The 24,916-nt window shown below is 38.8% G+C and overlaps 1 protein-coding gene across 3 annotated transcripts in view; it reads right to left on the bottom strand.

Annotated features, from left to right (window-relative positions):
• Positions 1–6,760: 6,760 nt before the first annotated feature.
• The window catches only part of ASCC1 (activating signal cointegrator 1 complex subunit 1), a 122,395-nt gene continuing 104,239 nt past the window's right edge, over positions 6,761–24,916 (bottom strand). Inside the window, exons 10-11 of one of the 3 annotated variants that reach the window (XM_063102687.1) lie at positions 7,977–8,137; positions 6,761–7,119 (exon numbers count right to left, since the gene is read on the bottom strand). In XM_063102687.1, the coding sequence (XP_062958757.1) occupies positions 8,021–8,137 (117 nt within the window). In that variant the 3' untranslated portion in view covers positions 6,761–7,119; positions 7,977–8,020. Of the gene's footprint in view, positions 7,120–7,976; positions 8,138–24,916 lie in introns of those variants that run through there. The other 2 variants (XM_063102688.1, XM_063102689.1) reach the window with 2 other exon arrangements.

The following is a 24,916-nucleotide window of genomic DNA, read 5'->3' as shown; positions in this document are numbered from 1 at the left end:
TTCTTATTTCCTTTGCAGTGGGACATAGTGGTGCTGAGTCAACAAAGGCCTGGCCACTGATGTCTTCATCTCACAGTAAATAAAGCAGTCTTCCTGGGTTGCATAACGGTGTTGTATCACGGAAGAACAGTTTGTTGTCATATAGACCAGATGGTGGAATCCCACTTACTAGCTGCATTCTTGGGCAAGTTACCTATTTTCTATTTACAAATTAATGATAATACCACCTATCTCATAAGATTGCTGTGAAACTTGAGCAGAATTACATACTAAATACCTGGGCATAGTGGGCATTCCAAAAATGTTAATTGTTCTTCCCTCAGGTTGGAAAGAGAAGGCTAGAATGTCCCATAGTTCTGAAGATTTACCAAAATTTGCCATCTTTTTCCACCATCTCAGTCCTGGTCTTTTAGCAAAGCTATGTATCCCCAAGGCAATAAGGAGATAAACCATAGATACCATAGCTTTCCCATTCCAGTACTATCTTAGAAAGCCCCTGGTCTTCTAGAGTTATCAAAGTTGCCCAATAAAGAATTTGGAAAGGCCTTCACAAGATGCCCATCAATAAGAAATACATTTGAAGGTCAAAATGTTTCCCACAGTCCTGGGCAGCTCCTCCAGTGGGGCTTACCTTCTGCAGTACCTTCAAGCTAGGTCCATATTAGCCCTGTGCTGAAGGAAATCAACAACTGTCCAGTGCTGCTAGCTAAGCCAATAGTAAAACTAGGAATGAGAATCCAAATTTCCCAATAACAGATATGAGTTGAAAATGGCCAATAATTTTAGTTTATAAAGAAGAAAAGATTTTCCTAAATTTTGAATTACTGGCAGGCCAGCCTTTTTAAACCAATGGCCCCATACATGAGGAGCTGCTGAATTTATTTGTTACATGATACATATATTTTATGCATTTTAGTTTGTATTTATTATCTAGCAGTGCAAAATGGAGAAGAGGAACCTTAGTTTCCTAATTAAAAATCTAAATTTAACCACAGACTTTCAAACCATTTAATCTCATTTCTAGGTGACACCACAAGCACAAAAAGACAAATGCCTGAAGATGTTCCATCCAAAATTGTTCATTACACTATCCAGACATTTATATGGAATAAAAGACCACGCATAGCTAAAGCAACGCTGAGCAAAAAAAAAATAAAGCTGGAGGCATAACACTACCTGACTTTAAACTACACTACAAAGCTATCATAATCAAAACAGTATGGTACTGGCATAAAAACAGACACACTGATCAATGGAATAGAATAGAGAATCCAGAAATCAACCCACACACCTACAGCCATCTGATCTTTGACAAAGGCACTAAGCCTATACACTGGGGAAGAGACTGCCTCTTTAGCAATGGTGCTGGGAGAACTGGATATCAATATCCAGTTTGAATGAAGAAGAATGAAACTAGACCCATACCTTTCACCATACACTAAAGTCAACTCAAAATGGATTAAAGAATTAAATATACACCCTGAAACAATAAAACTTCTTAAAGAAAACATAGGAGAAACAATTCAGGAAGTAGGACTGGACACAGACTTCATGAATACGACCCCAAAAGCACGGGCAACCAAAGGAAAAATAAACAAATGAGATTATATCAAACTAAAAATCTTCTGCACAGTAAAAGAAACAATTAACAGAGTTAAAAGACAACCAACAGAGTGGGAGAAAATATTTGCAAAATATACATCTGACAAAGGATTAATATCCAGACTATACAAGGAACTCAAACTTTACAAGAAAAAACCAAGCAACCCAATTAAAAAATGGGCAAAAGAGCTAAGTAGGCATTTCTCTAAGGAAGTTATAGAAATGGCCAACAGACATATGAAAAAATGCTCAACATCACTCAGCATCCAGGAAATGCAAATCAAAACTACACTGAGATACCATCTCACCCCAGTTAGGATGGCTAAAATCCAAAAGACTCTGAACGATAAATGCTGGCGAGGTTGTGGAGAAAAAGGAACTCTCATACATTGTTGGTGGGACTGCAAAATGGTGCAGCCTCTATGGAAAATGGTATGGAGGTTCCTCAAACAATTGCAGATAGATCTGCCATATGACTCAGCTGCCCCACTGCTGGGAATATACCCAGAGGAATGGAAATCATCAAGTCAAAGGTACACCTGTTCCCCAATGTTCCTTGCAGCACTCTTTACAATAGCCAAGAGTTGGAACCAGCCCTAATGTCCATCATCAGATGAGTGGATAGGGAAAATGTGGTATATCTACATAATGGAATACTACTCAGCTATAAAAAAGAATGAAATACTGCCATTTGCAACAACATGGATGGACCTTGAGAGAATTATATTAAGTGAAACAAGTCAGGCACAGAAAGAGAAATACCACATGTTCTCACTTATTGGTGGGAACTAAAAATAAATAAATAAATTCACACACACACACACACAAACCGGTGGGGGAGGGGGGAAGAAGACATAACAACTACAATTCCTTTAAGTTGATACACAAGCAAACAGAAAGGACATTGTCGGGAGGGAGGGGGGAGAGAGAGGAGGGAGGGAGGTTTCGGTAATGGGCCACAATAATCAACCACATTGTATATCGATAAAATAAAATTAAGGAAAAAAAAAAGATTATATGGCAGATATTTCTCATCAATTAAAGGTATCAAATCTATAATTACAAGCTTTAAATATAAATATATTTAAAGCATGCATGAAAAAGGAATACATCCTTTGCAATATTTAAATTTGTGATTTAAAAAATAGAGATGTCAATTTAAAAAATAAATAAAAATAAATAAATAAATAAATAAATAAAAATAAAAATAAATAAATAAAAATGTAGACTCACCAAAAAAAAAAAAAAAAAAAAAAATCCCGAAATTGTTCATTACAGCCAAACGTGGGAACCAACTCAATGTCCATTAGTCAAGAACCAACTAGTTAAATTAAAATACATATACATTGGACTGCTGTGCAGGCATTGAAATAAATGATGTAGATCTGCATCAGTATTGACAACCAATGTGATCCACTATATATTGCTGAGTGAGAAAAGCTCATTATAGAAGATCATGTATAATATGATCCCATTTGGAAAGAAGTATAGTGCAGCAGTTCTCAAATCTTCTGGTCTCAGAAGCCCTTTACACTAAAAAATTACTGAGGACCCCAAATAACTTTTATTTACGTGATAAATATGAATGAGGGGGGTCTTTGAAAAGTTCATGAGAATATTAGTATTATCTTTTAACTCTCTTTTCCAAACTTTTTGAAGTACCCTTGTATATGTATATTTACCATGCTTGAAAATAAAACTAAGAATTCACTATGGTTCAAGTGTGTCCCGCCAAAATTCATCTTCTATTGGAACCTGATACACAATGTGATAGTGTCAAGAGGGGGGCCTTCTGGGGAGTGATTGAGTCATATGCACTCCACCCTCACGAATGGGATTAGTGCTCTTATAAATGGGGTTGAAGAGAGTTCCCTAGTCTTTTTTGCCTTTCTGCCTTCCACCACATGAGGACACAGCAATAAGGTGCCATCTTGGAAGCAGAGAGCAAGCATTCATCAGACTCTCAATCTGCTGGTGCCTTCATCTTGGACTTCCTAGCCTCCAGAACTGTGAGAAATAAATCTCCTGCTTATAAATGACCCAATCTAAGGTATTTTGTTACAGCACTAGAAACAGAGGAAGTCAGGGGCCGATCCTGTGGCGCACTCGGTAGAGTGCTGCGCTGGGAGAGCGGGTTCGGATCCTATATAGGAATGACCGGTGCACTCACTGGCTGAGTGCCGGTCACCAAGAAACGACAAAAAAAAAAGAAACAGAGGAAGTCAGAATTTTTAAGTATTTACTAATTTATAGAACAATGTACCCATTACATAGTATTTTATGAAAAACAACTGTATCCCCATCCCCCCAAAGATAGTAAGAGTATGGCATTGCTTTCCATTTTTGCAAATCAAAATGTGTGGCTCTGAAGACAGGCAGATTTTCATATCAGCTTCTGCATGACAGCAAGAGTCTACTAGGACTGCAAAATACCACAAACTAGGTGTCTTAAAAAACAGAAATTTATTGTCTCAAGGTAATGGTAGGTTGGTTTTTCCTGAGGCCTCTCTCCTTCGCTACAGATGGCAACCTTTTCTGTGCCTCACTTGGTCTTTCCTCTGTGCACACACAAGTCTGGTGTCTGTGTGTCCAAATTTCCTTCTCTTTTAAGCACACCAGTCAGATGGGATTAGGGCCCACCTAACAGCCTCACTTTAACTTAATCACCCCTTTAAATGCCCTATTTCCAATTACGGTCACATTCTGAGTTACTGGGGGTTAGAACTTCAAGATGTGAATTTTCGGGGAACACAATCCAGCCCATAACAGCAGGTATAACTGAAAATAGCTAGTTAGGGTACAGTAGAAGTGCTGAGAGCAAACTGAGTTAATCTTTAAAAAACACATATTTATACCCTAAACCTACCAACATTTAAGTTCTAGAAAAATACATAAGCACACATAACAGTATCAGAGTGATGTCACCGTGTGATGTAGCTTCTGGAAAACACCGACCACTCACGAGAATAAGAGTAAAAAAGGCAAATAGCGCCTTAGTATTTTTAGAAAATAGTTTGGATATCCCCCCCTCCCCCAAAATGGATCTCGGGAATTCCCAGGAGTTCAAAAGTCCCACACTTTTGAGAATTACTGGTGCAAGCTGTATGACCTTGGGCAAATTTCTTAACCTCGTTAAGCCTCAGTTTATAAAACTAGGATAATAATACCAATTTAAGTGGGCTGTTGTAGAAATTGAATTAATGCACAAGTAAATGACAAATGTGAGCATTCTGCTAATGTTGGCTGATATTATTTGTGAAAATGTACTGAAATTCTCATATTTGATATGGGCTTAAATGCATAGGGAGTAGTTACCTCTGGGTAATGAAATTTATTTTTTAAACAAACATTTAAATTGAAGTATAAGACACACTGACAAAAGTTTAAAGTGCATAACCTGATGATTTTTCACAAAGTGAACTTATTTTATCTTTGTTTAAAAGAACATTTACCACCTCCTCTCCCTCCCACAAAGAAACTATTAATAAAAACAATCACAACAGCAGCCACTTTCCCCACTTCTAGCAGCTCTGGGCTCTGACATCCTTGCTCTCTGGAGGTCCAAGGAGGTGGAACCTGGGAGGTGTTCAACTGACTCAACTCAATACACCTCTCATGCCACTGGCTTCCCTTTAGCTCCAGGAAAAAAAGCACAGTGCAAAAGCAAACCCAAACCAAGTCTGTGTCATTATGATTCTATTCAATTTCCTGTTTAGTAACTCTGGAGCTCATTTTTAAAATGACCATTATAAGTAACATTTATAATGGGTCTACCATGGGTATAAAGTTCAGTTGGGGTAACTGTACCCCATTCCTCACCCTCAACAAACCCAAATTACTCTCCATAGCAAAATTCCTTGTATAACCACACATCTTTTATAAAAGAATGGGTGAGAGAGTTTTTTTCCCTCCTCCTTTTAGAGGAATTGAGGGTGAAGTCAGTGACTCAAAAGCTGGCTCAAGCAATGTTAGATGCAATTAACTATGAGTATTTCAGTATAGGATGATTTTCAAAGTGGTAATATTAAGAGAGATTTTATTATAATCACAATAGCAAATATTCCAACATTTACCCCATTACAATTTGGTGAGAGAAAATCCTGAACCTTGAAAAATTTTTAGCTCTATCAAAAATTATTTGCCTTCTACCATTGTTGTTTTTTCATCAAGTTCTATATCAAAACTCGCTTTTGTAACAGCAATTAAAACTATATCTCCTTTAGAGTTACATTATCTCAAAAATTTGTCTTAAGACTTCCAGAAAGAAAATTTAAAAGATGAAATAAAAAGTTTTCAAATTTTACCAATACCTACCAACTTAGAAAATTCTATGCTTTTTTTTTTTTTTTTTTTTGCAGCTGGCCAGTATGGGGATCCGAATCTTTGACCCTAGTGTTATCAGCACCATGCTCTCCCAAGTGAGCTAACTGGCCAGCCCCCAACTTACAAAATTCTAGAAAACACAAAATACACAAGCACACATTCCATTAACCATCAGAGCGATGATGTCACCATGTCAGGTAGGCTCTGGAAAACTCCTCTGTACACTTGTGAGAGAATGAGAGTGAAAAATCAAATAACTTGTGAAAAATTACTTAACGATACAATACATGCTTAAATGCACAGGGAGTAGCAAACCTCCGAATTGTAAATACAGAACTTCCAGTTCTATTAAGAATTTAGTATTTGATACATAAAGTTACATTTCCCAAAGACAAAACTTTTTCTTTAATTTCTTACAAATATAAGTCATAAATCTCTGACACCCAAAGGAAGACATCTTTACTTTCTGGCCAAGGCTGCCCAATGGCTTGTCAGAAAGAAACCGACAAAAGAGAGGCAGCACCAAGATGACCCGGGGGCACTGAGCTCCACAGAGGACTTCACGATTCAGTGCCGTCCCTGGGAGCACTCATTCCCGTCTGCCATCTGCCAATGTGAGGTGAGGTAAAACCCAAATAAAAAATGAATATCACCAGTAGAAAGTGGCGGCCTTTGGGAAGAATCAACCCTGCAGGCACCAATATGCAAGTCCTGGATGAAGCCTGCCAGGGAAAAAGTGAGCGAAGGCAAAGTTGTATACCAGCATGCACTGTCTGACCATGTCCAGTTAAAACTATGTGACAATAGTAACAGAAAAACACAGTTACTTTGGAAATTCATTTATTCACACATGATCTGTGCAGTTCCACTGAAATCTGAGAGCTGGACACAGTCTTCACAAGGTAGCAACCTTAACACACAGGGTTCAGAAGCAGACTTAAAAGCATAGGAAGTAAGAATCCAGATAAGAGTAAGGAATGAGGAAAGAGAGACGAGAGAGGACGACGTGGAGGGAGAAGAATGCGAGGGGGGGGGGGCTGCGGCTCCCCAGCGGAGCACCTGGAGCGACAGACACCAGGGGCACCACCTCCCGCTGCTGGCCGGCCCCAGGCAGGGGCAAGTGCCTTCTGTGGCTCAGTCTTCCAGGGAACTTTGCACAGGCCCGCTGACATCATCGTTTCTGTTGCAGCTGCCCTGAGAAGTAAACAGAAAAGAGCTACAATATCGCAACTGCATTAGGACCATGGGAAGGTGAGGGTGGGGACAGAGTAAAGGAACAGGAATCCAACAAATATTTTAAAAAATAACCAACTTCAGAAGAAAAAGGACAGATCAAGTAAAGTAAAAGTTAAAAACTTTAACAGTTATTTTGCTAAAGATAAAATTCTGGGTAGTAAAACAATTAAAGCAGGGCCTTGAAGAGACATTTGTACACCCATGTTCCTGTCAGCACTATTCACAAATAGCCAAGAGGTAGAAGAATCCAGTGTCCATCATGGATGAATGCACAAGTAGAATGTAGTATATACGTATAATGGAATATCATTCATCCTTAGGAAGGAAATACTGTCACATGATAGGACATGGATAAACCTTGAGGACATCACGTTAAGTGAAACAAGCCAGTCACAAAAAGGAAAATAATGATGGTTGCCAGGGGCTGGGGAGAGAGGGTTATTGTTTAATGGATATAGAGTTTCAATCTTATAAGATGAAAAAGTCACGGAGATAAACAGCTGTGTTGGTTGCACATTATGAATGTATTTAATAATACTGATGTACACTTAAACATGGTTAAGACAGTAAATTTTAGATATATTTTATAACAGCAACAAAAAGGACTGAAAAAAATATAACAAAACAAAAAAACAAGCCAAGGGTTGTGTGCCCAAGTTCTCCTTGTGCCCACAACCATTTTGGCTGACAGTGTGACGGCTGTGGACAACCATCAGAGGCAATGGTGAGTCCATGGGGAGCCACCCGGGAAAGTCACCATCCAAATTTCCACATCCCTCCTTGGCAATTAAAAGGAAGATATTTTTCTTCAGCACCTTGTGAGGATGTTCAATTTCTAATGCTTTCCAAGATCTCCACCTCAAGAGAAGTCAATTTGTCCACAGGAGGCATAGTTTCCAAAGCTGTCTACTGTGAACCTCTGAGAGATGTGAATTGAATTAAGCTTTAGGGAACCAAAGTAGAAGTTCTCAAACAACTGAAAAGGAAGAAAAAAAAATCCAGAATGAATATCTGAAAAAAACTACAGATGAAAATATTAAACATCAGATTGTCTTGTAAAAACACCAAACCACAATAGTCCCAACAAACCTTTCTTGCTTTATTTTATTTTATTTTTCCAGTATTTATTCTGAATAATGATCCTGGAGAGGAGGGATGGGGGTGGGAATGAGAAAAGAACAGCCAGTGCTTCCTCTAATTCTAAAGTCTCCCCTGACAAAATGCACTTGGGAAGGGAGTCTAGAAAGTCAAATCCAAAATTTATCTATTGAGCAGATATGACTAAGAACTTGTAACAAACATCCTGGAGCCACCCCCGACTCACAGGGCCTGACAAAGCTGCTTCTGACTTTTAGTTACTGACCAGGTAGTTACTGATCCATCTGGATCTCAATTTTGTTACAGCCAGGATAAAATTTGATATAACACATTCCTCTATCTAGTTAACAACATTTATTAGGAGCACTGACTAAAATAAATAGAAGATGTATGACTCAAAGGATATCATTTAAAAAAAAAAAAGAAAAGAAATAGAAGATAAGGCTCCTGCCCCACAATGATTCATACAACCCAGTGAGGGACACAGAACACTTATACACACAATACCACAGGAACACTCCTACTGGATGATGGAACAAATACAAATGATAATATTTATCAAAAACCTTTAATTAGATTTGGATTCAGCCAGTGTTCTTAAGTAAATGCTCTTTACTATAATCCTCCACTTTATAAAAGCTTTCAAGTGTGTCAGGGGGAAGGATGAGCCATACTCTAAGAGGGACCTGACCCTGTGACTTGCACATTTATAAGGCAGAATACAAAAGTATATCAGGATTCATCCCAGGAAAATGAAGCCACACAGCTTGGATAAGGAATGTCAAAGAGTAAAGGGCTCACCGTCCTCTATTAGAATGCAAGAACGGTTCTGGACAAGTTCAGTAAGATCCCAAGAAAGCCATTCAATATGCGTACCCAACGATGCTTGAGTGGAACCTGAGGGTGGGACCTTTGCATATGGCATGTGACTGTCTCTTCCTTTATTTATTTTTGGCCGCAGGCCAGTACAGGGACCCTTGTTCACTTATTTTTATACAACTTCCACACACATGCACTCTGCCTGCAATTAATGGCCTAGCAAAATGCCTGAGGTTCATTAAAGGCTAACTTTATACAGCCCAGTAAAAATTGATTCTTCAACATGACATCAACTTGACCCCAAAGATCTATTTAGAGGATGTGTGCTGCATTGTTTTGTCTTTTAGAAAGGTGATCAGCTCTTGCCTGCATTGATTTACACAATTAACTTCTCTTCGTGGTTTTGGCAGTCTGTTCAAACCATATCCACCCTTTTGTATAAAGAAATTCAGCCCAAAATGGTTATCTGCTAACCCCTTTGTTGAACATTAATTTGAAATGAAAGCCTCAGTCAATGAGACTGACAGATTTATAGCTTTGCCAACTGAAGCCTCCTAGGTATGGAAAAGTCATAGAACAAAGAGGCAATAAAAGGTGAGACAAAACAAAACTAAAAAGGAACAATACTTTCAAAGAGTTACTTTTTAAGCACTGGCAGCCGATGGGTTCTCTACTTTTTTTCTTTTTTGATTATTAATATTCACGAGATTGAAAGCTGATTGTCACCTCTTGTGCACAAGATGTGACGGCCAGATCCATACTGGCAGTATACGCATTACTACAAATTGCGATTGTACCCCATGTCCCCACCCAATTATCCCCAACCTCCTTCCCCCTCTACCCTTCCCCCCCCCCACTCCACTTTGTTCCCAAGGTATGTTCTCTCCCTCTGCAAGTCCAACACACCACTGTGGTGTTTCCTTCCTTCTTTCTCTCTTAGTTCTCACTTATGAGCAAGTACATGCAGTATTTATCCTTCTGTGTTTTGCTTATTTCACTCAACATCAGTTTCTCCAGGCTCATCCATGTTGTTGCAAATGGGGGAATTTCATTCTTTTTTAAGGCAGAGTAGTATTCCATGTTGTATATATACCAGTTTCCTTATCCAATCATCCATCGATGGACATTTAAGTTGGTTCCATGTCTTGGCTATTGTGAACAGAGCTGCGATGAACATGGGAGTGCAGGTATCCCTTCAACATGATGATTTCCATTCCTCTGGGTACATACCCAGAAGTGGGATTGCTGGATCATATGGAAGATCTGTGGTTGTTTGAGAAACCTCCATAATGTTTTCCATAGTGGTTGTACTAATATACAGGCCCACCAACAGTACAGGAGCGTTCCCTTCTCTCCACACCCTCGCCAGCATTCATTATGCTTTGTCTTTTTGATTATAGCCAGTCTAACTGGAGTGCGGTAGTATCTCAATGTGGTTTTAATTTGCATTTTCCTGATGACTAGTGATGTTGAGCATTTTTTCATGTGCCTGTTGGCCACTGTATGTCTTCCTTTGAAAAATATCTATTCAGCTCCTTTGCCCATTTTTTAATTGGGTTTTTTTTTTTTTACTGTGTGACTGCTTGAGTTCCTTGTATATTATGGATATTAATCCCTTGTCAGATGCATAGTTAGCAAAAACTTTCTCCCACTCTGTATCTACCTTCTCTTTGCACCCACATTCCCAAGTAATGCAGACGTCACGGCAAGTGGAAGTGACCTATGACTTTACTCTGCCTTATGCAGATGACATCCAGATTTGCAGGGAGATTCTCTTTCTTCAGACTTAAAGGAAATAGTAAGTATGGCAACAATGAAGTTAGCTGGGATGTGATTTCAATGCAGTAATTACAAAAATTAAGAGAAATCTACACATAAATTCTCGCACTCCATGAAGGCAAGGGCAGGCTGTGGAAAGAGTGCTACAGTCAGATTCTAAACTTACACCTGGTACACAGGAGTTGTGTGACAATGTGTAGAAGACACTACCCACTGTACCAACCCCATAAGGGGTAAAAGATCATAATGAGCAAAGATCTGATAAGATGAACAGGTACACAAGTACCTTGTAAACTGTAAGGTGCTACTAAAAATTAGCACCTTAATGATGTTTTTAAAGTCTCTCTATTCTCCTTAACCTTGTATTTATTTGACATTCATAAGTTGCCATCTTCTTTCACACCTTTTGATGATGTCACATGAAATGGATTTCTTATCCACGACTTCCTAGAGCAGGGCCAATCTTCATTTTACCCTTTCCTATCTCTGTGCTCTTGTTCTCTCTGTATATTTACAATGATTTAGTAACAATTTTTCATCATTATCTTATTGTTTAGTCATTGTTATATCTTTTAGTCTTAAGCCTTTCTTTTAGTTTTATCACTTATTTCTAGTGACTCAAAATATAAACTCTACAGAGGTAGGAGCTGAATTCTGCTATACACTGTAATGGTATCTAGTAGACTGCATATGATCAATATTTGTTGGACGAAATGACAACTAAAACTAATCCTGTAGATGTCTGTGTACATCTACATGTCTGAAGAGAGAAAACTATGACATGCACTTGTCTAGACTGTATTTAACGGTCTAATACATAGGTTACCACCAAAGTAACAGAACTTGAAATTATATTGTCTCCAACTGGCAGGTATGGGTGTCATATCTCAATTCTAACTAGTTGTCAAGAAAGAATTAGTAGTTAGTAATGGAAATTTCAGGTACTCCTTCAAATTTCTACAAGTTTCTTATTTGTGAAACCTAGATCCCTTTCTTATTTCCACTGACTGATCTGGAATATCACTGAGCACCTAATGTTATACGTTTTCATGCAGAGGCACATGATGTGGTTCTGTCTTCCAAGTGCTTACCATCTCACCATGAGGGAGACAGAGTGCATATCAGAAGAGAGGAATGCTGACGACATGGGTGTATTCACCTTATGAAAAGTGACCAAGTGCTTCACTTTGTAATCTGTGTAATTTCCTGTATGTATGTTCTACTTCAATGGAAAAGATAATCTACAACAATATAGACAGCAAAGGTTAAACGTGAGATGAGATACAGGCAATCAATAAATGCAGTGGGAGGCAAGTAAACAACAGAAGCTGAGGACTGGGGCACCTGGGAAAGCCATCTGGTGGAGACCAGAACTGGGCCTCGTGGCAAGCAAAGGATGTAGCAGCACAGAGGAGGGAGGGCAGCACCAAGGCAGAAACGGGCAGAGTGGACTGGGCCACATAGACAGGTTAGATGTTTGGAGCGTGCCTAAAAAGATGCACTGAGAAAGGCAGAGGAGTGAGAATCAGATTAAGGGGGACTCTGAGGGTCAGATTCACAAGTTAGACTCCAACCTAGATGGTGAAGAACCAGTGAAGGCTTTAGAGTAGGCTGGTGGCCCAAGATGAAAACCATGTTTTAGGGAGATTACTCAGGGTATGGTATATTATGCTGATAGGAGAAGTGAACAAGAGAAAAAAAGGCAAGGAGACCATGGCAGTAGTTCAGTCATGAGGGAGATGTTGAATGCCTCTTAAGTAAAAAAGTAGTAGTTGGTGGCCCTGGAAAGACTGAAGCAGGTGTGAAATACTATGAATGAAATGCAGAAAAGACTCAGCAACTTTCTGGATGAGGAGAAGGAGGTAGAAAAAGTCAGGGATGACAGGGAAAATGGAGGTATGGTGTACCATTGATAATAACAGAATATTTCTAACTGGGAGCTATTTTACTGGGGAATAAAAAAAAAAATTCAGGTTTGTTTACACACTTATGGCTGTTTCTCTAGTTGTACATATCCAAAGTCCTTCTACAATCTAGGATTTTCCTAGTAGGCTCTGAGGATATGCACTAAAGACATGAAACCTGTAGCACAGTTAAGTGGAAATACATCACCATAAAAAACTTTACAACTGTCCATTTTAAAAATTGAATTGTAGTTCATTATATTTTAGGGAAATGTACCCTTTGTCTGTGTTACAAATTGCAAATACATTTTCCTACACTTGTCACTTGTCTTTTGACTTTGTTTATGATAGTGTCTACTGTGTCAATTTAAATTTAAATTTTTATGAACTTGCATTTATCACAACGGGAGATTTTTAAAACCGTTACCTAATGCATCATTAAATATTAAAAGATCAAGATGGACCATAAATACAGAAGTATTGACATCAACACTAATAAAATAAAGATCGAAACAGCCAACATTCATTGAGCAAGCATATGTGCCAGGCTTTATGCTGAGGGCTCTGTGTGACTGTCTGATTGCATCCTCACAATCCCCCAAAATAGATCCTATTCTTAACCCCCTTCTTACAGTTCAGCCTGAGGTTTAGAAGGCTTAAGTAACTTGCCCAAAGGCTCACAGCAAGTTGATGGTGTTCAGGAAACACCACAAACATAACACCTTGGCATTTGAGTAAATAGCAGAATCAGGAAGGTCTCTCTCACCTTCCTCTGCCTGTCTCCCCTGAAGCAGGTCATAAGTCCCTCATTCGAGAGGTATCTTCCCTATACCCAGAAGAAGGGAACATCCTTATCCATGAAGACATAGAGAAAAATATGAACAAACAGGCCTTGCTAAGTTCCCCTCCAGTTTATCACCATCAGATCATGCCTTTCTGTCCTCCAGTCACATCTCTCCTTGACTGTCCACTCTTCATCAAACCTAGCATAAAAATATACAAGTTCACCTGTTTCTGTGGGCCTTCATTTCTGAAGGCTCTTTGTTGGGAAAATAGAATAATTTAATCAGGCTACCCTCACCTCAGGGCCCGTTGTGGGGGTTCAGGAAACAAATTGTGTGTGCGGGGGGGGGGGGGTGGAGTTGGTGCCCATGTGTGGTGCTGCGACCTTGGCTGGCATCTCCCTCCGGTGTCCGTGCTCCGTGCAGCCATGCTTTCTAATCTACGGCTTCCAAGGACCTGCTGCCGATTACCTAGCTCATAGACCTGCATGTGAGGGGTCTGGTGACCCAGCCTGGTGTGTGAGGGGTCTGGGGACCCAGCCTGGCATGTGAATGGGCTTGAGGGGTCTGTGAGCTCCAGGCCCAGCCCTAGCTCAACAATTGGCCCAGTCGGTGCAGGATTACGGGCAAGTAAAAGTAGCTCGACAATTGGCGACATCGGCAGGATTCCGACATTAGCCGTAGCCGACATTAGCCATTGCGTTACACTCCTGTGTCATGAGAAACTTATGTTAAATACATTTGTTAATCTGTCTTTTGTTATAAAGGACTCAGCCATGAACTTAGCAATGGGTGAGAAAAGAAATCTTTCCTCGCTTACAAAGTAAAGGTGGAAAATTGAGATTCCCACCCAGGTAACCTAACTCTAGAGTCTGAGCCCCTAAACCCCTCTCTACTGCCCCTTCTGTGGGTAGCTCCCCTTAAAACATGGCCCCATTAAGCCACAGTGAGGAGTGTTGACACAGACATTCCCAAGGACTGAAATTAACATATTCTTTCCTTGTTATTCCTACCTTCATTGCCTCCTCTTTTCCTGAAGCTGGTTTAAGTACTGGATGGCTCTAGCTCAGCTGGAAGAATTTTAATTGAATTCTGGATGAAATAAGCACAAATCAACTAAATGCCTCCATTTAATTAAATACCTGAATGGGAAGAGATGAAAAAACTTAACCTGCAAGCTTAAAAAGAAGAAAAAAGAAGAAAGAAACTTGGTTGCTCTTTCAAATCTAAAGTAGTTCACAAAGAGCAAAGTGTTCTATTGTTCAGAAAATAATAGACCTAACTGGAAAAATTTAAATTAAAAAAGAATCTAGTCAAGTTATTTAAATCACGCTGAGTGTTTTCTCCATAGTGTTGTTTTATAACAATTCCCTTGGGGATTTTTAAACCCAAACCACTTTTTTTGAAACACTGAAAAATGAAAGCATTTTTCTCTGACGTGCACACAGAGACCTGTTGTTATGGAAGCCAGCATTTTCAAAAACCTATGTCAAGGAACATAACAACGAACAGCTACACAAAACTACAAATATCGATAGGGAAATAAAAATAGAATTTAAGACTGCCAATATTTGTGACAGCTTTAGCAAATAAATACTTTGGACGATTTAAGAAGAAAATTTTAAATCTACATAAGTATACATATGATATTTGAAAATTGTTATGCACAGAGCTGCTCCCTTTTATTGAGTACTCATAATATCCTTAGAAATTAAACAAACTTTTCCTATTACCAAGTAAAGAAAGAAACGTGAACCATCAAGATGAAAGGTTTTTGGTCAAAACCAGGGCTTCCCTGACAAAGAATCACAAGATAAAATTCAACCGTCCTGCTGTCTCCTGCTCACGTGACCTGTGAAGCCTACCATTTTCCATCTGTACATTGCTGTTTTCTACGGAGAACACAGAGGGAATTATTCATTTCTGGTAATGTAGTGGTATACACCGAAAGAAAACAAATTGCAAGATTTAAAGGCTCACTGTGGTCATTTTTCCTTGCATTCATTTCAGAACTTGTACTCCTTCCTCCCACGCCCTGTGATACAACCATCAAAGCCCAGAAATAACTCCCAATGTGATGAGGCTGCAAAAATGAGATTGGAAATCTCAGACAGAAGTGGGAAAGAACCTTCTGGTATCTGTGACCTCAAGCTACAAAACCGAATGAACGGCCAACTTCCAACAGCATAATGACAAGCTTGTTGGGAATCCCTGCCCAGTTTGGTTTCCCAGATGAAGCTTGTTCTCTTTCTTCAATTTTAGACAAAGTAGTGATCACTCTCTTCAAAGATTCCTCTTTTAAGGAAATATACTTCTTGCGCTGGGTGGCCTCAGTGCTGTCAAAATATGATTTCAAGAGGAAATTTCAGTTTTGAAGTCCAGAATGAAGATTCAAAATATATTAAGTCCTATGAAATTTTTAGTCATTCTTGGTATACATGAGTTAAAACGACCCTTAGGACAAAATCCAGTGCAACTGAAAATAAGTACAGGTGGTTCAGTTAATGCAATATTTAGAAGAATGTACTAAGTCTCATTTCTCCCTAAGAATGAATGCTTTCTATTGTTTTCATGTATGGCAATTAGACGTTTGAAACCCAAAAAAGAATGAACGGGAGTAACAAATGCAGGCTACCTCTGAAGTTTTCCCAGTGTTTTTCTCCCATAATTTGTTTTAGCAATTGCTATTGCTCACAATTAACCCGTTTACAGATAAAAGTAACGGTAATAATGCTATTTTATACTTACTAATAATGCTTAACCACCTACCTTCCTACCGGGGGTGGCATGAGGCTGCATGGGAGACAGTCTGATGAGCACTTGCAGCTCTTCGGGAAGTCACTCCCAGAACGAAGCCTTACTGTGCTTAAATAATACCTATCATCTAAGAGTCTCAAAGCTTCTTACAAAGCCCACCTCATCAACCCTTCAAAAAATTGCTATGATGTGAACCAGAGATGAGCATTATTACCCTTATTTGAAAGCTAAGAAACAGAGACAGGCTAGGACCACTAACATTGTGAGATAAATTAAAGAGTTCCAGGGACCAGGCCTAGAACACAGGCCAGTACAATGCCATGTCCACAAGGTAGTGCATCTGTGCCTCTCAATTCAAATAAAAAATATGTACCAAAGAATGCCAAGTGGGGAGAAAGTTCTATCCTTAGGCTATGAATATGCAATCAGACAAAGAAGAAAGCGTTCACTTAGTTTTGTGGCCAACAATGAGAAACAAATGATGTGAAAAGTTATAATCACAGCCCTTGGAAGATCCTAACTGAAAAACAACAAAACAAATAATGGTATATTTCAGAAGCATTCTTCATGAAAGAGTCCTCTAGGTATAGGATTAATAAGACTTTAGGTAGTAAACAGAAAGATAAAAACACCAGATTAAAATTTAATATATTTTGAAAAAAATCAAGGCTCTTCATATGTCATACCAGTCTCACTTAGAATTAAGATCACAAATAATTTTTTTTGTCCCACAAATGGGTTTTGTTTCAAAGTTCTGTTTGTTAAAATTCCCCAAACCTAAAAAAATGATCCTGAATTTTTGCCAAGGTACTACGCAGTTCAAATTCTCAAGCCTTCCTGTACCTTCTTGCATTTTTCTTCTGGCCTCTTGTGTGATAACTTCTGAAGACAGCAAATGTGGGAGGTACGAAGAGGCAAGAAGGAAATGGAGATCCACCACATCCGGGGTCAAAAAACCTTCCGTCTACTTTAAAAACATTCATACAGGCTGTACCCATATGGATTCTTTCTAAATATCATCACAAAGAACATAATTGAGCCTGTTTACTGCAGGGTAAGCCACGTTCCTCTACACACACACCCCTTCACCTGGAAACGAAACACAGAAATTTCTCTTCTACTAAAGAGAGGAAACAAAAAGGTCCTTAGGGCCAACTAGACTTTAATGCTTTCCTATCAACGACTATAGAGCCACTCTCTCTCCCAATTTCTCCATCTTTAAACAGGGACAATACTTTACAAGGATGTTCTGCAGTTACAATAAGATAAATTATAAGATGGAACTTTGAGCTCTGATTATTATCGTCACTCACTGACTATCACCTCCAATGCATCATTCCAGGAACTAAAAAGCAGAGTTTCCTTAAAAGAAAAAAGAAGAAGGTTTATTAGGAACTCTGTCAGCCAACAGTTTCTGCAGGCATTATCTGGTCTCACAGGGATGTAATATTTTTAAAGACCAAAATAGGAGTATCTACTTCAGAATAAAAGACAACGTAGTTGGCAGGTAATATCCTAGAGTCATCTCCAAATACAGCCCTAACACTTCCCAAGATGCCACTTTTCATCTGAAACCTCAAACTGCAGCGATCAGTCGTGTGAGAGCCAATAATAATAGCTAATAACAGCCAATAAAAACAGGTCATAATGTACTTCTAGAAGGCCTGGGGCTCCTAAGAGCCAAGGAGCAAGGTCAAGGCAAGACCATTGGGGGAGTAATTCTTATCATTGTTGTTGTCACTGTAAGGAAAGCAGCAAAAAGGATGTAAATCAGTGGAACCACAGCTGTGACTTTTCAACCCATGAGCATGCCTCTCTTGCTTTGTTCCCGTTTTCGTTTCTACTAAAACAGTATCAAAAAGCGCGCTGGCTGGTTGGCTCAGTTGGTTAGAGCACAGCCTTGTAACACCAAGGTCAAGGGATTGGATCCTTATACCAGCCAGCCAAGTCCCCATGTCCACTGAGGTGGCATTCCTCACACACAACGGGAATGGGAACTTCCCTCACTCATTCTGCTCTCCCAAATCACCTGCCTGTCTTGAATGCAGTAAGCATGAGGAATGTTAACAGCCTGACCTTAGGAAGCACCCAGCAGAAGCCAGACAAAAAGAGCCAGGGAATAAAGGCTTTAATACTTCCTTCCAATAATCACTCAGGGTTGCACTTTTGGATGTTTGGCCTGAGCGTCACTGCTGATGCAAGGATTATCAAGTTTAAGACTCTGCTGGTACGGCCAAATGACCTATTAGAGAGTGAATTAAAACTGCTATATACAAACAGGATGCCAGCCAGTTCTGCTGAGCACTTCAATATTCAAAATGCCAAGGGACTTCCCCTCCCTGCAAAGCCTTTCAATTTTGAAAAACAGCAAGAAAAAATATGGAGTGGGGGTGGGAGGCAGAGGAGAGACGAGGCTGTGCTGACACGGCTGGAGAATGTATACCTAATCTCAGCACATGCCAGCACACTCTACCCATTTCTACAGCAGCACACAGAATTAGCCTCAGATATGAGCTGCTGGGAGTTCAGTTTGCTGCAAAATTTCTTCTTGAGAAAGCCTTGCCTCAGGCCATGGATATTACCACTTTATCAGGACAAAACTGCCCCTCGTGGCTGCTGGCTACCAGGGACTCTTCAGGGTCCTAAGCCTGTGACCACCAACCTAGGGCAGGGGCCCTTTCAGAACTAATCTAGGTGATGTTTCTGCAGATAAACTCCCTCTGAAGAATGCCTCTTTATGCTTAATTCTGGTTTGGTCATTTTCCCTTAGTATTATTCAGAACAATCCATCAAACACAACAGAAGATAAGTGTTTGATCTTTATATTACTACACAGCAGAAAGGACATGCAAATCAACAGAAATAAATCCCTGGAGGGGAGCACAGGGGACAGCAGCAAAGATGCTCTTCTCTTCTTGGCCTGAGTCTTTAGGGAGGCTGGGCACAAAGGGCTGATGACAAATTCAGGCCATGGCAGCAAATTCAGAAAAAGAACCAGGTGAGAGAACAGAGAACAAGGGCATTAGGCTCAGCTCATTTCCACTCCAACTTTTCCAACATAGGGATAGCATCCAGAAGTGAAAGAGCAAATCAGATGCAATGGGAAAAGTACACATACATATAAATAACAGCTATCCAAATAATGGCTGGGCTTGGAATTGCTCCTTGGAAGATGGGAGAGAGGCTATCACATGTTATCAACTAAGTTAATTTCAAGTAAGTTACCTCATTAGAGGACAAAACGTGAAATACTGTGTCCTCTGTCAAAAGCATAGGAAACATGCCTTCAGTAGCGTCACCATAGCTTTATAGATTATGACACACACTTAATTTTCTATAATCCAGTTCACATGGCCTCCTTCCCTTCTGCAAAGGTGAGGGCCAGATGTCATATAAGCAAAAGGCCTTGGAAGAGAGAGAGGATTATTATCCCCACATACGCCACAGGAGCTGCAAGACCACTACAATTTAAGAAATTATCAGTGTTTTAACCTACAACCGAGAGTATACTCTCAACTGGTGTTAAGTTTACTTATACCCTGTTTTCTCACTTTTAATTTGTAATAATAATGTTCACATTTCAGCATTAATTATAAAATTGTTTCATCACTGGAACATGGGGAGGAAGGAATCATTTTTAAGACATCATAGCTTCGTGGCATAGTGGACCTTCACTCATTTCTTTTAATCTCTTTCCACCAATATCTGTAACATTTGAAATAACACTTAGACATTGTCAGCACAAAGTCACCCAATCAATTAAACACGGTTTCATTCAGTCTGGTCTTTAAACAAAAGGATGCTTCAAAAAGGATAGTGCCCTGTCACCATATCTGGGTTCAGATTTACATTCTACTGCTGGTTTGTTTACACTATAGCTAAAAACACAATGGAGTATATATGTGCAACGTAATAGTATTTGGCCTTAATAAGGAATGGAATTCTGATACATGTTACAACATGGATGGTCCTCAAAAACATTATGCTGAGTGAAAAAAGCCAGACACCAAAGGGCAAATATACAATTCCACTTAAATGAGATACCTAGAAGGGTCAAATTCTAGAAAGTAAAATGGTGATTACCAGGGGCTGGGGGAAGGGGAAAATTGGAGTTATTGTTTAATGGGTACAGAGTTTCAATTTGTGGTTATGAAAAAGTTCTGGAGATGGATAGTGGTGACTGCAGAACACTGTGAATGTATTTAATGCCACTGAACCATACACTTAAAAATGATTAAACTGGTAAATCTGATATTATATATATTTTACCACAATTAAAAAAAAAAAAAAACCCTTACAATGGACTCAAAGCGAACCATAACCCAAATCATTTCTTCAGTAAACTACAACCAATATGAACAGACCCCTAGAAATGAACACATGAAAGAGATGAATATTTCCTAAAATAAGAACAGACACCCCATTCAAAGAGTTCATAGGAATGAGATCAGAGGGACCAAACACAATTAAATATTTATTCCCCCCCCTCAAATGAACCAAGGAATCATCTAGTTAGTGTTTTATATTTAGCAGGTATTCAATAAACATTACAAAATATTTATTTTTTATTCTGATAAGAACCAGAATGATTTTTTTTAAAGTACTGTTAACCTCTTAATTTTTCTGCTCTCACTGTGGCCTACTTCTTGTGGTTGTGTTGGCCAGACCCTTTCAATCCTTTGCATCATTCCCCGCCTGAGCCAAGACGACACATGGAAGAATTCCAGTACCACTGCGAGGAGGAACACCCAATGAACGTGAATTCAAAAGACAGCAATGAGAGAAAAAGCACCATGTGTGAGCAGATAGCAATGGGCCAGGGAAGGTGCATCTTTCCAGAATGGATGTTGGCTTCTGTCAGAAATCAGCCAATTGCTCATTTTTCAGTTTCATTTTAACAATGGTTTCACCTCACTGACAGCCATATCTTCAGGTACCCTCATTAGTGTTTTAAGACTCCACTTTCCAGACAAAGTAGCACAAAGATTCAGAGGAAAAGATATGACAAAACACTGCTTGGATCTGAATCTTCCTTCCCTCCACTCCCAAAGAGCCAAGAATAAGCAACTACAAAGCCAAACTGAAGCATTTCAAACTGCACTTTTTCCTTATAGATCTGATGCTCTAAGGAATCACCCAATCCCCTGTCAGAAGTCTTTCAGGTCCTTTAAAATACAGTATGTTGTTTCTATTACTGGCAAAATCTAAAAAGCCACTGATAATTTTCTGCAATCTCCTATTTTTATGAGTTTTGTATTTTAATAGCCAAGAATGGAGGCAGAGCCATATTTTAGCATTAAAATAACAAAGTAACAGCATCCATACGTTGGCAAAATGTCTTGTCACACAATCTCCTTCCTAAACTTCATATTTTTCTGATATTCATGCTAATTGTAAAATTAGCACAATTTACTTACAAGTTCAGTATTCTTTATTTTTCATTAATTTTTTTATTAATACATTCTGTAATACAGCACAAATGAAAGTGCAAAAGAAACCACTGTTCATGTTTCAAGTTAATTAGTGCATACCACAGAGAAGCACATAATTACTTTTGTATGTAATCTGAAATAAAAGAAAGTTAAATGTAAATTCAAGCTCATTATTATCCATATCAGCTGAGTCTTCCTATGTGGAGTAATAAAGTGGTAAACAAATTTGAGAAATGAACTTCGCTTATTAATGGAAGAGGATGAGTATGAGCTCTAGGTATATTTAACTTGGGGCTCTCTTTTTCTTGAATTGAGTAAACTCATTTTATAAAGAAATAAAACATATGCTAGAAAAGAATCAAGTAAACAGAAAGTAAGATTGACTGCTGTTAAATATTTATAACATAATTAGTATATCCTGAGGGTCTATTAAATATGTGCCTCACAGCTAATAATAAAGCAGAAGTGTGTTGGGTGAAATAAAAGAAAATTAAACTATATTCTAACCTTGAAGATAGGGGTCAGCAAACTTTTTCCATACTGGGCCAGGCAGCCACAGTCTCCAACACAACTACTCAACTGTGCCAAATGGTGCGTAAACAAATGAGCATGGCTGTGTGCCAATGAACTTTTATTTATTTGAACTTCCCATAATTTTCATGGCATGAAATCTTCTTTTGATGTTTTTTCAACCATTAAAAAATGTAAAAACCAATCACGGTTTGAGGGCCATATAAACAGGCAGCGAGCCAAACTTGCCCTTCAAATTGTAGTTTGCCAACCCCTGCTCTAAGAGTTTATGATATGAAGTACGGGGCAAAAAACATCCCCTTTGGTGAAGCTCGTGTTCTACTAATGATGCGTAACAGAAAATCTCTTTCTTCTCTGTTATCTGTGGAAAATAGTTTAAATCAGCCAATCCAGACAAGCTGCCTGAGTACGTGCCAGCTGCAAGACACACTGCTGATCCCTGAGAGGTGTGTAGAGGTTCTGCACAGTAAAGGAAGGGTGAGAGGGCTCCAGTGACTTGGATGGCCCTTAACACTAAAGAGGAGGGAATATGTGTATTGGACTTTGAAGAATGAGGAGGATTTGCATAGAAGATTATTACAGTAAAAGAAAAACAGAGAAATAAGTACAAAACCTCAGGAAGTAACCATATTAGGGAATGAATTTTTAAAAAAAAGTAGAGGCAGGAAGAAAACAAGGAGCATCAACTACCACTGAAGCCAAGAGAAGAAAGCATTTCAAGGTGAAAAGGGACTAATGCTCTTGATGTGGTTACTGGGAAAAAATGTGAAAGTAGGTCAAGGCACTTAAAAAATAGAGACTATCAGTGACTTTTTACAGTATTGTTTTGGTACAATGATGGAGGTGAGAGACAGGTCAGAGGGAATAAATAGGGAATAGTTTGTAAGGGATGATAGTAGGAAGAAAGGCTTTATACTACTAGAAAAGCGGATTCTTGTTTCCTAAACAAAACACATTCTAATGAAAGATGCAGCTACCTCCTCAGTAGCCTGCTCTACTATGAAATGTTATAATCAGAAAGTCCTTCTTTACATAAAATTCTTATGCCCTTTGAAATCAAATGGCCCAATCTGTGGGGTAAGATCAACTGTTAGTAAAAGCTGCATCTATCTTAAACACTGCAACAAGGCATAGCCAACAATTCAACACTCTTCTGAAAGGTGACCATTAAAAAAAATACACACACACAACAAACGGTTGTGTCCTATTCTGCTCTGAAGTGCACGTCTGTCTGTCTTTCCCTCTTTCTTTTAAAAACTTTTTATTTGACACAGTTTCAGACTTAAAGAAACAAGAATATTAAAAAGAATTCCTGGATACCTTTATCCTTCTTTCTTTTTTAATAACCTACTTAAGAAAAGCATTCTTTGGCTGAACTTCCTGGTTTTTGTTCTTTGTAATGTGGATAGTGCCAATAAATTTTGGCCACTCGGTTTAAAAACTGCTGTGGCTCAAGTACTTTAATGTTTTCCATGATGGGGTCACAAGTTGGAGGAAAGGAAAGTACAATATAAGCTCACCTAGAATTCCTGTTCAGAATCCACTGGAATTCTTTAATTTGTAGAATGATGTCTTTTACCAATTCTCCTTCTTCAACTCCAATTAAATGAATGTTAGATTTTCTCACTCTACCTTGTGTATCTCTTATTCTCTCTTCTGCAATTTTTATCTTTCTTTCTGTCCATGCAGCATTCTGGATAATGTCTTCTGATATCCAGTTCACTATTCCCCTCTTCAAGTATGTCTAATTTGCTGGTAAAACCATCCACTGAGCTCTTAATTTTAGTTACTGCATTTTACAGATCTAGCATTTCTATTTGGTTCTTTTTTAAAACTGCTACATCACTTTTCTTTTCTTTCTTTTTTTTTTTTTTTTTTGTCTTTTTCATGACCGCCACTCACCGCCCATTCCTATATAGGATCCGAACCTGCGGCGGGAGCGTCGCTGTGCTCCCAGCGCTGCACTCTCCCGAGTGCGCCACGGGCTCGGCCCTCACTTTTCTTTTTTAATAGTTCCCAACTCCCTAATAACAATTTTAAGTTTGGCTTTTTTTTTTTTTTTTTTTTGGTCTTTGAACACAGTAAGCATAGTTTTTAATCCAAGTCTGATAACACTAGTATGTCATGTCTTTGTGAGTCTTGGAAGTCTGTCTGCTTACTGGGATTGGTTTCCTTACATGCCTAATCACCTTTGTGTACTATCCTTTTTGTGGGAGAAGTTCCTTAGAGGAGTAATTTTAGGCAGACTGTGACGGTACCTTTTTCCAGAGAGGATTTTTGTTTGCTACTGCCACACACCTGGATGAAGGGTCCAGAGGCTCCTTCATCCAAGTTCAAGATCTCACAGTCTATTTTTTCCCTTTTAGAACACTAATAGTTAATTTTTACACTGACTGAGGGTCCACTTTGTCATATTTTCCCCTTATATTTTATCATTTGCCTTTTGCCAAAGATTTCCTTGATTTTATCTTCCAATCCTTGATTGAATATGTGTATGTGTGAGTGTATGTATGTAATTTCCAAGGACTCTCATCCCTAATTAATCCTTTTTCATAACATTTTTATTTTTCAAATGAAATTCTTCATAAAGTTGTGTGTTTCTCTAACAAACTGTCTACTTCACATGATTGTCAAGAATAATGTGATTGCTTTC

This window comes from Cynocephalus volans, chromosome 7, assembly GCF_027409185.1.
Source record: "Cynocephalus volans isolate mCynVol1 chromosome 7, mCynVol1.pri, whole genome shotgun sequence".
In the NCBI taxonomy this organism is placed as follows: domain Eukaryota; kingdom Metazoa; phylum Chordata; class Mammalia; order Dermoptera; family Cynocephalidae; genus Cynocephalus; species Cynocephalus volans.
The sequence above is the reverse complement of the archived record's forward strand: the minus strand, read 5'-3'. Positions and strand labels throughout refer to the sequence as shown.